The sequence below is a fragment of the Haemaphysalis longicornis genome, unplaced genomic scaffold (genome assembly GCF_048455015.1).
Source record: "Haemaphysalis longicornis isolate Haplotype H1 unplaced genomic scaffold, Haemaphysalis longicornis Haplotype H1 scaffold_1, whole genome shotgun sequence".
In the NCBI taxonomy this organism is placed as follows: domain Eukaryota; kingdom Metazoa; phylum Arthropoda; class Arachnida; order Ixodida; family Ixodidae; genus Haemaphysalis; species Haemaphysalis longicornis.
The window spans coordinates 354,315,787-354,331,882 of NW_027526203.1; the positions used below are offsets into that span (position 1 = coordinate 354,315,787).

General features: G+C 46.0%; 1 protein-coding gene across 1 annotated transcript in view; it reads right to left on the minus strand.

Annotated features, from left to right (window-relative positions):
- Nucleotides 1–1,067: 1,067 nt before the first annotated feature.
- LOC144154913 (E3 ubiquitin-protein ligase MARCHF6) overlaps nucleotides 1,068–16,096 on the minus strand; it is an 88,354-nt gene continuing 73,325 nt past the window's right edge. Inside the window, exons 19-22 of the mRNA XM_077686028.1 lie at nucleotides 15,680–15,769; nucleotides 7,927–8,059; nucleotides 2,997–3,132; nucleotides 1,068–2,530 (exon numbers count right to left, since the gene is read on the minus strand). Of these exons, the coding sequence (XP_077542154.1) occupies nucleotides 2,440–2,530; nucleotides 2,997–3,132; nucleotides 7,927–8,059; nucleotides 15,680–15,769 (450 nt within the window). The 3' untranslated portion in view covers nucleotides 1,068–2,439. The remainder of the gene's footprint in view (nucleotides 2,531–2,996; nucleotides 3,133–7,926; nucleotides 8,060–15,679; nucleotides 15,770–16,096) is intronic.

Consider the following 16,096-nt stretch of genomic DNA (forward strand, 5'->3'; position numbering starts at 1 on the left):
GTTTCCTTTTGTTGCATCCTCTACATCCTTACTGCCATCTCCTCCACTTTCTACCTACGTTTATACACCAGCCCTCTCTATGAGCCAATCATATACGGCATGGTAGAGTAGGGTCAAATTTTGTTTTCAGCTGTTCAACACCATAAATGGCTTTTGCATATGGTAGTTAGGCACACATGAATACCAGATATTTACTGTAAAACTGATTACCCAATCAACAGCACACCACAACGCATTATGTATTTGACCTAATGTTGTGCATGTGGTTACCTATATAGTTTATCTCAACCTGCAAGAGCAGCAAGTAATGAAAAAAAAGGTAGGGTGGGTGGGGGCTCAGTCATTAAATAAATTTTACTGTTGTGGGGACCCTTGTTTCCTACGCCTAGTCGGCACATTTTGGCGAGCCGGGAGCCGCCATTTTAGGCAGGCGCCGCGACGCGTCACGTCAGTCGTGACCTCTTCGTGACCCCAAGTGAACGTGTGTGCGAGGGCGCGGGGAAAGGAAGACCAGCTTGTTGCCTTCCTTTGCGCCACCCTCTCCTTGATGCGGGGGAGACCTCCCTTCCCCCCCAAAACTGACCTGCCGGACGTGCGAGTGTTCCACCGGGCAGTCGACTGGGCGATTTGGTCGGAATTGGTTGGTTCGGAAGTGCCTACTCCCAATGCCCCGATGACTGAGAACCCAGTTGGCTCCATGGGACTCTGCTCAGAGATTCGGTCGTGACCGGTCGCAAGGGAAGCCCCTCCTTCTTACGGCTGCGATGACAGATATTGGAGTCAGAGTCCCTGCAGCTTGAGCGAGCGAACAGAGCCGTTGTCTCTGCGCAAGCGACAGTCGTGTTGTCTGGTATACGTGCTGTATCTGCCAGGCATTTGGATAGCTGGAGTCTACCACATGTGAGTACCCGAACCCGTGCGCGAGTCTTCGGATTCCACTGGGGCTAGGGTACTGTGGGTAGCACTTTCTCTAGCGAAGCTAGCCGGGGTCATCTGCTATTCCGTACGTTAGCCCACAGTGTAGAAAACAGGAAAGAGTTTCAGCAAATAAGTAAACAACCAACATCTTTGTTTTCGAAAATAATTTCACATGTCAGCGTTTATTTGCCTAAATATGCCACCTGGATAACGATGTCACCACAACAACCAAGGAGATGTTCCTCCACAAACAGGAAAAACCCTTATTATTTAAGGTACAACGGTTCAAGCCTCAGTGACATCCATGTCAATGTTCATCTAACCCAATTAAAATGTACACAACTTTCATTTTTACACTTTATATTTGAAAACAGAAGTGCAACTTCATGTTTTATTTGACATGAAATTTCACCAGTGCCTTCATAACATAATATACAACGTGCATTTGTAACCGTGATACCTATGCTGCCTATACAAAAGAAGCAAAAGAAACTTCCCCCTCAGCAATTTTGAAAAAGAGCAAGCAGAGGCAAGATATCGCAAAATTTTCAAAGAAAACGAAGTCTCACAAACTTGTGAGCAAAGAGACCTTACTCTGAACAAAGCTCACATCAGTACTTGGAATGTGGGTTCTACAACAGAAGGTGCAACTGCAAGTGAATAAACTCTGGGTGGCCACGAAGCTCTACACACTCGATAAGCAGCTCGTTCGCTCGAAGCAGGGACAGTACATCTGTTCAGTTTACTGCGAAAGTTTTAACACCAATGGGGAAGTTATGCAATGCGAGTGAAAAAACGGTGCAAAGTCGTCCCCATGCCAAGAATAGAAATTATAAACACCCTGCACGTGCCTTATCACACATTACTACATGCAGTCACTTCCAGATATATGCCACAATACACTAGAAAATCAAATTTCCTCACTACAACCGAAGGTGGAAGGAGCACCTCAAGTCAGTCATCCCCTCCCACTCACCAGGGGGACATTACTCGCAGACAGACGCAAGCACTCCAAACACATTACATATACAACGCACGCACCTTCCCGAACCCCCCTTATCTCACTTCTACAGCACAACACGGCAAGAACCCAGCAGGATGGCTTGAACCCCAGGGGTGGTGCTCACAGAGCTGGCACCATCGCCAGGGTTGGCAGTACAGCTGCTGGTCGCTCCAATTTGACCGGTGGTGCTGGTACCTCCTCACAACTAATGGGCCAAGCACCTGCTGGCAGTGTGCCGAGCATTTGCCACCAAAAGAAGACACCGCTACCAAACGCTGGCTCCAGCAATCCTTAGATGCCTTCTTGTATCACTGTGCCCACAAAGGAACCTTCAACCACCGGTTCAGCCCGTGGAGAAGTCCTTTGACTGAAAATGTTGACTACACAGCTCGGGAAATGCAGTTCCGACGGACAGAGCAGCTCCGACAGCGCCGCCAGGGTTCGTCCAGCCTGGCCGGTCGTGCACGTCACGCGAGTCCAGTGCACGAAACAGTTATGTACACGAGGGCGGGCAGGTCCTAAGAGGAGGCGGCGACCTGAGACGTCGTCGCAAAGCTCGACGCGGGCCTCCGGTGTTCGTAGTTGACTAGCCGCCGGCCCACCAGGTACCTGCACAGACGCACCCAAGCGACTGGTGGGCCCATGCACTCCACTTCTCAAAATCACAGCTTTTTTTTGGCTGCGATTATTCGGCACCAAATGCAGTTCCCTTCTTTGTGTGCTCACCAAAGTGGCTGACAAGAGCAGCCATGGACAAGCCAAGGGCAGTGCATCAGAACACACCCAAAATATAGGGAAACGTACGGGGGGGGGGGGAAGGGGGGGGGGGGGGGGGGGAAGCCCAATACATAGGGCCCCCACTCTGGATCTGCCACTGATCTTATGCATTACATTTAGACAATGAATTTGCACTAACGTTATAAACACTTAACCATCCATTAGATACAAACTTATTGCAGATTTACACTTAATGCTCCACGCAGATTATTGCCATCACAATTGAGAGAAACTTTCAAACACTGAGGAGAAACTTTGTGCACAGAGGCACATTTCCTCAAGAACGAAGGCTACTTACTTGTCATTTTTGATGTGCTCGTACAGCCGACAAAATTGGCGCACTTGAAACACCATGAACGCCATAAAAGCGCACAGTGCTAGGAGGGAAGGGTAGATCCGCCGAAGGACCAAATTTTGTGTCTCTGGACTGGTGCCTGTGGAACAACAGGGCCATTATCAGTGGCATATCGATCCCCACCAAGCAATACAATGGTGGCCGTTAGTGACCCACTGCCAGCAGGTGCTTGGCCTGTTACCATTGACAATAATATTGAAGGGACTTTACACAGGCCATGCTGTTTTGAAGATTTGCAAGCTCCACACATGCTCTTTAATACAGTCTCAGGTAGCAAGGACCTTAGATAAATACCTCCCACCACCCTGCTCCCCTAAATTCCTGTGTTCATCAAGAGCTCTGCCCAGTCACACAAAGCGTCAAAATGAGATCTCCAAATAAATCCATGTACAAAGCTAAATTCAGGGTGTTCTCCCATTCAAAGTCTTGCTTATTTGTTTTATTTCATCCTGGGGTGTCAGCACCATTCGTTTTTGAGAAGTGGTAGGGCATAGCTATGGTAGGGTGTACCGACGGAAAGATAAACAAAATGATAAACAGAATGAGACCAAAAAAAAAAAAACAGCATCAAACACGAGAAGGGGACCAATGCTAGTTTCTCCGAAGTCCAATGTGTGGATTTCATTCCGCACAAGCCGTTGTATAACACAGCATGCCTGCACTGCCTTTGAACTGTAAAAAACTGTTTTGGTGGGGAGCATGCAGGACAACACTGATAAGCTGTGAAAGTAAACAGCAGGTCACATAATTGGGCTGCTTCTTTGTTGCCCGATAAATTCAAGGGTTTTCAAAGACAAGAAAAAAATTCTAGGCTTTCAAGGTGCTTGAAAACTGAATTTTCAATTTCAAGGGTTTTCAAGGACCTGTACGAACCCTGGCATTGGCTTAACCTGATTTCCCCACAAGAATACGCCTTACAAAAGTTACTTATCGTCACAAAATGTGGCTGTAGCATGATACAAAATTCGCCAAGCAAAGCAAAAATGCACTGATGAAATCTCAGCAAAGCCAACATCCGCCTCTTCAGTGTTTCCAGCAGCACCAGATGCTGTCACTAGAGCAACGGTGTCTGCGTCCAAGGGGTTCACAGTTACAGCAGCACATCACCGCTCTAGAAATTGACAGACACTCCTTCCAGCACAGCAATGCTTCGCCAGTGCTGTTCACCATGCAAGCACCCCCTTTCCACAAATGTAGCATGACGCTGATTCTAGCTGTGAGTCAGGCACAAGACAGGGTCACTTATTACTTCCAAACCTCTTGTAAACTGGTGTTGTTTATGCAAGCTAGTTATAAGTTTACAACAGAACGAAACTCTAATATAACAAAGTAGTGTCACTTTTAATGACTGTTAACTGAGGACTAACTGTATTTCAGAGAAGTGCATTGAATGCTGCAATTCAGTTCATCAGGCACTCTTCTGACCTGCAACAATTACAACATTATAAAATGTCAGCTTGTCTCCTCCAAGTAGCACACTCCGAGCTCAACATGGCGTGCATTGGAGCGGTGCTCATTTCAGGCGCTCTCAGTGGCAGAAATGCGGGTTCAAGATGTATCTGGACAGTACAATCCACCCTCCCCTGCAGTTCTTCTTCTGACCTCCTTGTAACATACAAAGCGACAAGCCTGGCACTGAACATCTAACGCAAGCCAAGCTGAAATGAACTGTGCTCCTTCAGAAGCAGAAGTGCCCTGTCACAGTCATGGGCTGCCTCTGCTGAAGAAAAGTCCAAACACAGTGACTCAAATTGTAGGAGCTGTGCTTAAAGGCAAAGCATCTTCAGTTGCAGTAACAACACACAAAGTGCTATATGCAGCAATCAGATTTTCCACTACTGAGCGCAGCACACTGCTGCTTTTATTTTTTAATTTTAATGATTAGAGCTTTCTTCTACAGTCGAACCCGACTATACAGAACCTGTTTACATCGAATTATTCTTTATATCAAACTATCTCCGGTGACAATATATTTGCAGTGAGAATATATAGCAAAAAGTACGCTTATATTGAACAAAAATACCAGCGACTGCCGCTATATCGAATCCCAAATGATGTGGAAGTTCCCCCCCAAGTTGGCTCTCCCACAGGGCAGAGGAGAAATTTTGCTGGCACACCCCTAAAAGTGTTGCCAGGCCACTCATGAGCAGCGGGCAGCTCTTTTTCGACCTACCCCTCGCTCTTCCTATCGTGACTGTGACTGCACCACCGCGCCATGTTTTTTTCTTTTCTCCGTTCGTTGCAATTGGGCATTCCCTCATTGTGGGCTTTCTTCCGAAGTGCTGCTGTGATGGCCAGTGTCACTAAAGAGTAAAGGCTTATTTAGTGGCTCTAGCTAGCGCAAAGCGGTAGAATTTTCCTTCCACCGTGAAGCCGGCAATTGTAAACTGAGTCGAACTTGGTGAGAAGTTAAACAGTCCTGTGATGCATGAGATTCCCGAGAACACCTTCTCAAAGTAGGTTCTGAGCAGATGTCACTAAAAAAACCGATATGTCTTTGGAAATCCTGATGAGTGCAATGAAGCCACCACTGGTGTTGCCAAAGTATGGAGCAAGCTGTCAGAATTTCTGGACGCCGTTGCCGGAAAAATGGTTGGCGAGTTGGTGAATGTGGATTACGGTGTCGCCACCACGGGAGAGTTTGGAGGACTACATAGCCGACATGTACCGAGGGCAAGTGATTTTCATTGACTGTGCAGTTTAACGCGCCAACGCAACACGGGCGGCAATGAGACACGCCGTAGTGGAGGGCTCCAAATTAATTTTGACCACCTGGGGGTCATTACCGTGTGCCGAAATCTCGAACATACGGGCGCTCCATCAGAAAAGTGGCCACTGCGACCGGGAATAGAACCCGTGTCCTTGGGCTCAGCAGCACAATGCCATAGCCACCACGGCGGATACTGAGCACAAGTGAAAGCAGGTGCAACGAGGAAAGCAACGACGATCCTTTGCCCACATCCTCTGAAGTGATTGGTGTGCTCGCACTAGTCCGGCACTTCGCAAATGTGAAAGGTTGTGGCCTCACTGCTCCAACTGTTCCCACAATGTGGAGAAGTGCAAACTGTCTCGGGCAGCAAGGTTGGTCAGGTCTAGTTTGTTCAAAAGTAAGGCAGTTTCATCAATGAAGTGTTTTTGTAAATGCTGTGTGCGTTTCTGACGTACAATTCCTCGGCGTGCTTATATCGAACTGGCGGGTGTTTTTTTGCGAGTTTGATATAACCGGTTTTGACTGCATTGGCTTCCAAATTGGTGAATCAGGGGTTTGCCGATGTACAACACTCTAAGAAGATTAGCGAAAATTACATGTAACAAAACAAAAACAACGCAGCAGAGTAGGAGTAAGCACGCACTGAGAAGCAGCACGCAATATTGCTGCAGTGGCAACAGCAGAGTAGGCCAATTCAAGCATGCACAGGCTTGCATGCTGAACTAGGGCCGATCGGAGGGCAGCTAGTTGCTCGAAATCAACAGCCTTCGAAGTTTTTTTTTTTTTTTTTTTTTTTTTTGTTCTCCTCTTTTTCTCATTTCAGAAAAGAGCTTCCAGTGAAAGTAGCGAGGTAAGGAAGATGCTGCCGGTATAGGCACGCTGAAAGCACTTTTTTTGTTGTTTCTCCGATTCTTCACTAAGCAGCCTTTTGTAACTATTTTCGGAGATTACAGTTCATTTTCAACCATGACGATGATGACAAAAGGACTATAAATGGTCAATCTGTTACTTTTAAGATTTATGGTTTTTGTTATTTTAATAACTACAGGTGTTTTTTTGCAAGCCTTGCAGGAAAGCCTATACAGTGAAATCTCAATTATATGAATTTCGGGATATGAATTTCTGAGAAGTCCTGGTGAAATTGCATTGTTTGCAATGGGGAAAATTTCGGCTGTTATGAATGGACCTGTGCAGCCAGGCAGATGATACGAACAAGCCAGCGACAGCGACGTACTCTTTCCCCTCTTTGTCACTCTTTCTTTAGGAAGGGTCGGGCTGTTGTTTTCTCCTTGCGAAAACACACCGTGCACGCCACAGGCACGCTGACACCGCTGCGGAACCACCCCCATGCTGCGCAAGCGCAGCCGACGGCGGCAACATAGCGGCGGCTTCGGCCGCGAAGTGATGTGGGGCGCTCGAGCGACAGCTTCGAACCGCTCTTTAAAATGCCGCTCAAGGCACATAAGAAGTTGCTTGTGCGGTAAAGGAGCTGATAATGTGGGTGAAAACGGTACTATAAAACATCATCTGCGCCGCTAGTGAAAGCGCCCATGAAATATCTACTGGGGTGGTAAGCCTAAACATCTCCGGCGGAGCCAGCCCACGTCTCAAGACCTTTGAAATTTCCACCATGAGGCGCACACCTCCCCATTGGCACGAGTCATCAGGCTCCTCCCACTGCCGCACGCGTCGTGCGTCATTTTCTGACTGAGGCAAAAGCTGCTGCAGGTGCAGAATAGTTGGCGCGGGTGTGGAAAGATCGCATGGGCAACGCCGACACGCATGAATTGCAGCCAAAAACGCACAATGCGGTTCATGCCTTGACAGTTGCGGCGTGCAGGTAGCTTGGGCACCACGAGTGAGGAGACGAGTGCAAAGTTTTACGCGCTACAGAAAGGATTGCTGGGCAGCATGGAGGTTAAAAAAAAGCAGAAAAAGTCATATAATTCTTCATGCGAAAGTAAAAAGAAATAAACAAAAACTTTTTTTTTAGTGCTCAATTTTTTGGTCTGTGTTGGTTCATACGAATTTCGGATGACACGGATACTTTTCACGGTCCCGCGAGATTCATGTCATGGAGATTCTGCTGTATTTATACGTGCAAAGTACGTGATCTTTTGAGCCAAGAACCCAGCCAAAGAGCATTCGGCTACTAGGACTGACCAAAGGCCGGCACTAGACTGGTTGCCAGCAGGTATGGCACTGCCAAAGCCAGGCCCAGCACCACCACCACAGGAACCACCAGCTCCAAGACAACCAGCCGCAGGTTCAGTTGCCGCACGCCGTCTTGGTACATCTGCAGACAAAATCAGCCCGCCACAACACCATCCAAGTTGCAACGTGTTCTAAAATAAGTGACATGCTGAAGCATTTTTTTAGCGCGTCTGCAATGGCTTTGGAAGGGCAATGCCAAAAATGCAGATAACTTATTTCAAATGCATGTCAAATATCCATTTGACATTGCTAGTCAGCGGAATCCTTGATGTTTTGCACGAAAATCTGAAGCCACCTCATTCCTATCGTACTGGTTTGAACCAGGGATACTAAAATAACAAACTTCCTCTGCAAACTCTTTTTGTTAGAGTTATTGAATAACAGTATAAAATCCCAAAAATGCAGCAGCAGTGGTCTCGGTAGTGGCTACAGGCTTTCAACTATGCCCTATGCAAGGAGCATTGGGCCCTTGAAACCAAACATTCTTATTATTTCTGAACATATCTGAATGGATATTTCACAGTACAATCATAACAAAAACACTTGAACAAGTGCCAAATTTCATGGAGCTGTGCATATTAGTTCCCCAGTTGAAGGGGTAAGACGGTAAAAATGCACTCCTCATCCCAGGCCTGATGAATTTCCAACACCCAGTGGGAGACTGAAATTCATCATGATGATTTCTCTATGGGTACCCCAGTGAAAGAAAGAGCTTTTTTTTTTCTTTTTTGCATGTAAACTTTAACACAAGGCTGAATTTTATGTTGTCAGTCCCAATTACAGCCACAAACATTTGTCTATTATAAATTCCAACAGACTTTAAAAAACTGGCATGCTCTAACAAAATTACGTAGAAATAGAATTTAAAAACCTAACAACTGAGATCAGTGGCACCACAGATAAATCTTTTCACAAAAAATGGCCGGCAAAAGTAAAACACTAACATCTTCATACAATGCTACTAGTTTTTTGGTTTAGAAGTCTCAAATATCACAGAATCAATAGTAAAGGCATTTTATTGACAACTGAGAAGTGCTTTATTGCAATATCTTGGGTAGTTTTGTTAGTGCACACCAGTTAGGGTTTGGAAGTCTTCCAGATGCTGAGCAAACCTTAATATTAACCCTTTGAGGGTCACGGCCGTACATGTACGGCATCGGCAAACACTTTCAAAATGGTCAATGACGTACATGTACGGCATTGCTTGTATCTTTAAAAAGCGTGCCTTTTTTGCCAACTTCTCTTGCTTGGCATGTGCTGCCACACTACGGAAATACGTCAAATTTTTTTCTTGCGCCGATGGCTGCTCTTTTTTATTTTTTTTATGATTTACTTCAGCGGCGCGCCGGGTATCGCCCACCTGGTGCCCTGGCTCCTCTCACTTTTTGTGCCTGCCACAGACCAAGGTCACCTGCGAAACTGATAAGGCTCTTTTTTCCTTTTTTCTTTTTTTTTTGTATTTTATGAGCGGTGCGCCGTCTATCGCTCTCACATCCGGCCGCGTGCGCCCACGCGGGGGCAGCGGCTGGTTTTGGTATCGTCCTCCGGGCGCTTCCCGCATTTTGCACCCGCGAAACTGATGTCTATCTGATTTTGATTCACTTAAAAGGTGCCGGCTTGTTACTCTCTCGTTTTTATTTAGAATTTTTCTTGTGTTACTCATGAATAAACCACATATATGTAACAACATAAATGATTTTTTTGTGACTTTATGGTCTCTAAAAAAATTACTACAATTTTTTCTCTAAATAGATTAATCCAAAGAATTTGAATCAGCAATAAAAAAAATCGACCCTGGGGGGGAGATGGGGGGGGGGGGGCACATTTGGTGAAAAAATTCGACCCTCAAAGGGTTAAGACATTTGCAACATGAAAGTGAAGAAGCGAAATTGTTGCATTGCTAGTAATTAAGAGATGGCACCACATCTCTTGCCATTCAGGGAATTGCTGTTGGTGTTTAAAAACGGTTCACAGCATAGCTATTTGTGATAGTGCTGGCGCCATTCTGAATTTCTTCTGCAATGAGTTTATTTTTCAAAACCTCAATTCCCATGTTTTTTCAGGTGCTTTTATGAATGCGAGTTTACAGAGTCTGCATATTCCTAAGCTTCAGTGACAGTCTCAGCTTTGGTGTGCGATTGTGGCAGACACAGTTGGTACAGTTTAGCCAGCTGTGATAACCCGCCACTATCAAACCATGGAATAAAAAATAGAAGGCATTTGCATTCTTCTCAATTCAGACAGCTAGGTCCGAAGACAGCTGTGCATTCCCCTCCCCTTCTCTTTTCCTCTTTTGAACATACATGCACATGCGCACACACACTATGTTAAGCTAAGAGTTCCACGCAAATTTTTATATGTCATAGAACAGACACAGCAACAAGCATAAATAACTACACTTTTGGCTTAGCCAATGGTTCGGAGGCAACTTCCATTTCTGACCTTAAGGACTGCGTATTAATGAGGTTACTATATTAGTGCTACCGTAAAGACCTCCGTATTGACCGAGGATTTTTTTTTTCTTTTTTCCTTTTTTCCAGATGTTATGTTGCGAAATTTCCACCTCTTACTATCTACGGATTCCAAGAACTTTCAGCCCAATTTGCAGTTCCATTTTCGGTATCGCTGGCAGCTATCATCATCATCAGGGTTTTGTGTGCTGCCACGCACGGTCCCCAGAAAGAGAGAGGGTATTTGGCTTACTCGCCCCGGCACCACCTACCCGCTTATGCACGCGCTTAGTTTCTTCCATTCGTCACATCCATCAGTCGTGAATGTGAACATCTTTGACAGAACTCTGCCTGGTTGAATTAAACTTGAGACCGCTTTTAATAAACGCCCTTGGTTGGTGCGTTTGCCTCTTCCTCATCTGTCAGACTCCATTGCAATTTGCAACTGTGCTAAATTTATAACTTCTCGATGGCCAAAGTTCACTGAAGGAACATTTTACGTCATGTCGGCGCTGCGAAAGCAGTATTCTGTGCTTTTAAAAGAAAAGTGATTTTATCTGCCGAAACCATCGGCAGTTTGGCATGAACGGGTGCAGCATTTTCGGTTGGCAGAACATTGATTATAAGGTTTAACGCGCGGACACAACGCAGGCGATGAGGCGCGCCATAGTGGAGGGCTCCGGATTAATTTTGACCACCTGGGGATCTTTAACGTGCGCCGAAATCTCATACACAAGGGCTTTTTTTGCTTTTCGCCTCCATCAGAAAATTGGCCGCTTCAGCCGGGAATAAAACCTGCATCCTGGTTGGTAGAATAGAAGAATGTCCTCTGTGCATGCAGTAGCATGACAAGGAGTTTCTGAGCGATGAAAAATTCCCATTTCCCAATACTGAGCAGGAACTGCCAGACTTCATTCAAGATTGAGCTAGTGCAAGCAAAGGGCAAGGGAGATTGCTAGAAAGAAAGGCATTTAGCAAATGGACTTCACGTCAAGCAAACACCAGGCGTCTTGATTTATGTGCCCCGTTGGGTTTCTTTTATGTTGGAGGACTTTGATATCCCAGCAGCGCCTGTATACAGAGTGGATGAGGTGTGGGGATGCTGAAGCGACTCCAGCCGGACGGCTAAAATTGGTCGCTACGGCAATGCTGTGCTCTTGTATAGTCAATGCTTGGGCCTGCATTTCCGAGGAGCTCGTCTTTCGTGCATTCAAAAGAAATGTTCCATAGTCTAGTCCACTTATAACAATATTCAAGTGCCAAGAATATTCCATCGTTATGACCGATAATTGTTATAAGCAAGTTGTGCAAAAAAAAAAGCACAATACAGAGATCAAAACATTTTATTCGCATGCAAGCAAGGTACTGCTACTTATTTGCAGGAAAGTTGCCATAGTCGAGGGGGAGGGGGGCTTTGTTTAAGCTGACGCAAGGTCCTTGGCGGAAATGAAGTCTCTGAGGGACTGCATCATGTGTTGGGCCTTTGCGAAGACACTACCTGAGTAGGCTGCTTAACCGCACCATCAAGAGTCGTCACTGTCACCGCTGTCTGCAGCACGTATCCGCGCAACGATTGCCCCTTCAGTGAGGCACTGACGTTCCTTCCGCGGAAAAACAGAGGCAGTTGAAGAGGGAACCAGTCAAATTCAAAGCGGTGCTCACGCAACACAACAGGCGGACCAAACATAGGCGAACATGCGAGCGAGCGGCATCAGCATCAGCGACGTGAGTTTGTGAGCGAGCGCGGGGACGATGCCGAAGTGGCAGCGCTGGGAGGAGGGTACAGAAGGAAAACTGCCCTCTTCCTCTCTCGCTTCCTCATAGCGGTGCAGTCAACTCGTTTTCTGAGGGGTGGAAAAGAAGCAAGGCACATTGCGGCTCGCAACGCATGCCGGCGCAGAGAGCTGGTGGCAGCTCAAGGCGCACCATAACCGGATTCAATCATTATGTTCGATATCCATCACTGCAGCACTGTAATAAGCGGTTTATTTTACCATAGAGTGCATACGAAAGTGGACGGTGCCATAGTCGTGCATCGTTATAGCCAATATATTGTTACACACGGTATCGTTATAAGTGGACTCGACTGTATTTCAAACACCCTTGACGCCACAGAAGATGAGATGCAGTGGGAGGGCATCTCCTATACAGGGGACTCCGAAGTCTAAAGTATGCCAGTGTGCCAGACGATGATGAGTGACTATGCAAGTAAATGTTTACGGTTACCATGTTTCTTGATTTATATGAAGATCAAAACTTTTTTAACAAGTTTGCTGTACCCGTTACCCGTTTGCAACACTGTGTGCATGGGCTCCGGTCTTAGTACAGTGTAGACTGCTTATAACGATGTCACAGAAGCTGCAAAAATCTGCACTATAAACAAAACACGTGCAAATCCAACCACACTGCAACCTATCTTTCCATCATTCTTTGTTTATCATCACTCAAATGAAGGCCTGTTTTTAGGCCTCCTAAGAAATGGGACCCAGCCTTTATTTCTTTTTTTTTTTTTTTTTTTTTCACATCACACAAAACTGCACAGTCTTGCAAACTGGAAGAGCAGCTTTAAATTCCTTTGTGTCTGTGTTTTGAGAGAGCATGTCTGTTCCTAAAAATGGTTGCCGCAGGGAGGTAAAAAGCCTGCCTTATGGATGGAACTTGATAAGAATGCAAGGGTTTTTTTCTTTTTCTTTTTCACCCCACATTGCATTCGTGACGCAGAAGGCAGTTGCTTATCAGCACAACGTACAGGTAGCGGAAACCTCCAGCATCCCAGCTAGCTGGTTATCTCCAGATGCTCAAAAAAAAAGAAAGGGTGGTTGCCTATCTGCACAATGTTTCAACAAACCAGGGGCAAGAATAGTTGTGGTTATCATGTGAGTGCAAACAGACCATGCGAACTAAAGGGTGCCTGTTTTTTCCTTTGTGTGTCGATGTAAGAGGAGAGCAGGACTTGTGTGCACTATCCCTGAAACGATGCCCCAACTGCACCAGTTGATCAGCGACCCACCAAAAAACTGCACTATAAACGGTAGTACTGTGCTTCGGGCAACCGCGTTTCAAGCAGTTAGTATGCTTTGCATTGAGTTCTATGGGAGGCAAACCGGTGATTATGAAAACCCGCGTTATATCCGGTCTCGCAATATAAGCGGTTACACTATGAATGGTCTATACTGTACTTACAATGGATCAGTTTTACATTTTTAACATGTGCCATAAATGTCCACATGCATGCATGCACACTGCACAAAAATTTGAGGATTGGGCCCTCTAAGTGCACGAACTCCATGTTTAACATTTCATTCCTAACGTTTGAGGCCTAAAAATTTTAGGATGGGGTCCCAAATTTTGAAAACAGATTGAGACTGCAACATAATAAACACCTGCAACCTTTGCCCCCATGTCAGCCTCTCTGTATCAAAAAGAAAAATATTCTGATGGCGAGGTGGAAGTATGAAGCAGCAGCCGAATTCGCCAGCGTAGGTGCACCGTAAGAAAGCCTTCTACCATTACAGAAGGCAGACGGCATGTCTTGGCTGTGGAGGTCATTACAGCTCACAGTGCAATAGCACCCGCTCATAGACCATTGTAAAGGCTGCGCACTGCATGTGTCTTTAGCAAAGCCATCCTAGTGATCAATAAAAGGGGTAATTCCCTGCATCTGGGTTCGTTAAAACCAGGTTTAAAGGGGTACTGACAGAAAATTTTGAAGGCGAGATAACTTCGGAAATAGATTGGTGTTGACACATATACATCATCTGCAAAATATCAGCGGCGAATACAGCCTAGAACATATTTAAAATCAATTTTAAAGTGTGAGAAACGCAACCGAGCAGCCAGCAGAGGACCACGCGCAATCGACATCCCGTGGGTATTTTGTAAATAAACAACATCCACATACGTCATGAGTTTCTGTTTGCCGCTTCCGCACTGCCGGCGCTTTTCGCCGGCTCGCCTGGCTCGCCGCTCCAATCGGAGGGCCGGAGGGCGGAGCTTCTGCTCTCGAGAACGAACAACCCGATCGTTGGCGGCGGAGGCGCCGTGAATTCGTCAGCTCATCGGGCAGCTTCCCGCGACCAAAGTTCTACAGCGATTCCAGGAACTCTGTTTCTATTACTTTTGATTTACATTGGACGCGAAAACGCGCCGTTGACACGAAAAGTCCACTGCGCGAGCCGCACGGTCGCTGTGCAGGCGGCGGCCACGGCCGCAAAGTGGCCCAGGCCGGCGCCGGTAGCTCGAGTGATAGCTTGTTACAGCTGCACGAAATTGCACCTAAGTCCCAACCACGGCAGTTTATATGAGAAAGGAGTTAATGCTGTGATCACGGGTTGCATTAAAAATTGTCATCTGCACCGCTTACGAGAGCGGTAATTGAATATCCGCCGCAGTGCTAAACCGAACACATCTGCAAGCGGACCTGTAGGCAGACCGCCCGGCTGCTCCCAGCGCGCGTCGTTCTCTAGCCGCGGCAGCATTTGCACTCGCAGTGCCTGCGTCACGTCCACGGTCGCTTTTTAATTAAGCGGCTCACGAGATCAGTACGTGGGGGCATTGGCAGAAACTGCCGGGATTCGACAGGGCTACGGCAGCTTTGCTCTGTGATATCCCTCCGACGGTCACGTGGTCAGCTTTGTTCACACGAAATCCATCGTTTCGCGGCACCCGCTGAAACCGAAACTGCGACTGGCCGCACTGAAAATGCCTCTAATTAAACAACGGTTGCACGCTGAAGCAAATGAGGTTTCTACAGGTGATAAGTAGGTCACTAGCTACTTATTGCCACAAAAAAAAAAAAAAAGATACAAAATTTTTGTGTCAGTGCCCCTTTAAGTGAGTGTCATCGAGAATCCAACAGCATTTTCAAACCTCGAAGCAATTTGGAAATAATTTCGACTACTGCCATTAAATTCGATTTGAAATAAAATATTGTATATGATTCATGTGATGTTCAAAAGTTTCGACATTCACAGACCCCCACTGGCTATCCACAGGTTTGTAGTTGTAACATCACTAGGGAAAGGGGCAAAAGTAACTGTGGTATCGCCACTTTTTTTTTTTTTTTCCCCATTTTACCACTATATAGGTCAATTAAACCCTGCTTGGCTTCAAACTGGCTTGCTTGGTACTCTGAAATGGTATGCTTTTGAAGTAAGACTGAATGTCGTTCGTCTTTATGGCCTGAAGTTCATGCTATGGCTGAATTTTTCATGTTGGTGCTGTCCTCTGAAATAACACTGAAAAGGACTCACCTCATCAATGACTCGCTTGAGCCACCAGTTTGGGCCCATAAGGGTAACAGCACAGATGATTTTTGTGTGCAGAACCCCAAGAGCCCAGTCCTGGCAAAAAGATAAAAAGTGACTGTGAGCATCCCACCACCACTGCATGCACACAATATGATTCTGAACGTAACGCTGTGTTTCACAATTTTTTTTTCTTAGTTGCATGGCTGCTAAAGTTTACCACGAGCTATTCAAACCAATTACGACCAGTGCACCTACAGGAAATTTTACTATATAAACACTCACATACTATGGCAGTCAGACCTCACTTCACAGAATAAGAGTACACAGAAATGTTACTTACACTAAACTCATGGCAAACGTAAAATGTATGCATGTATAAGGCTACATCGAATGCATTCAGGAAGCATTCTCAATTATTAA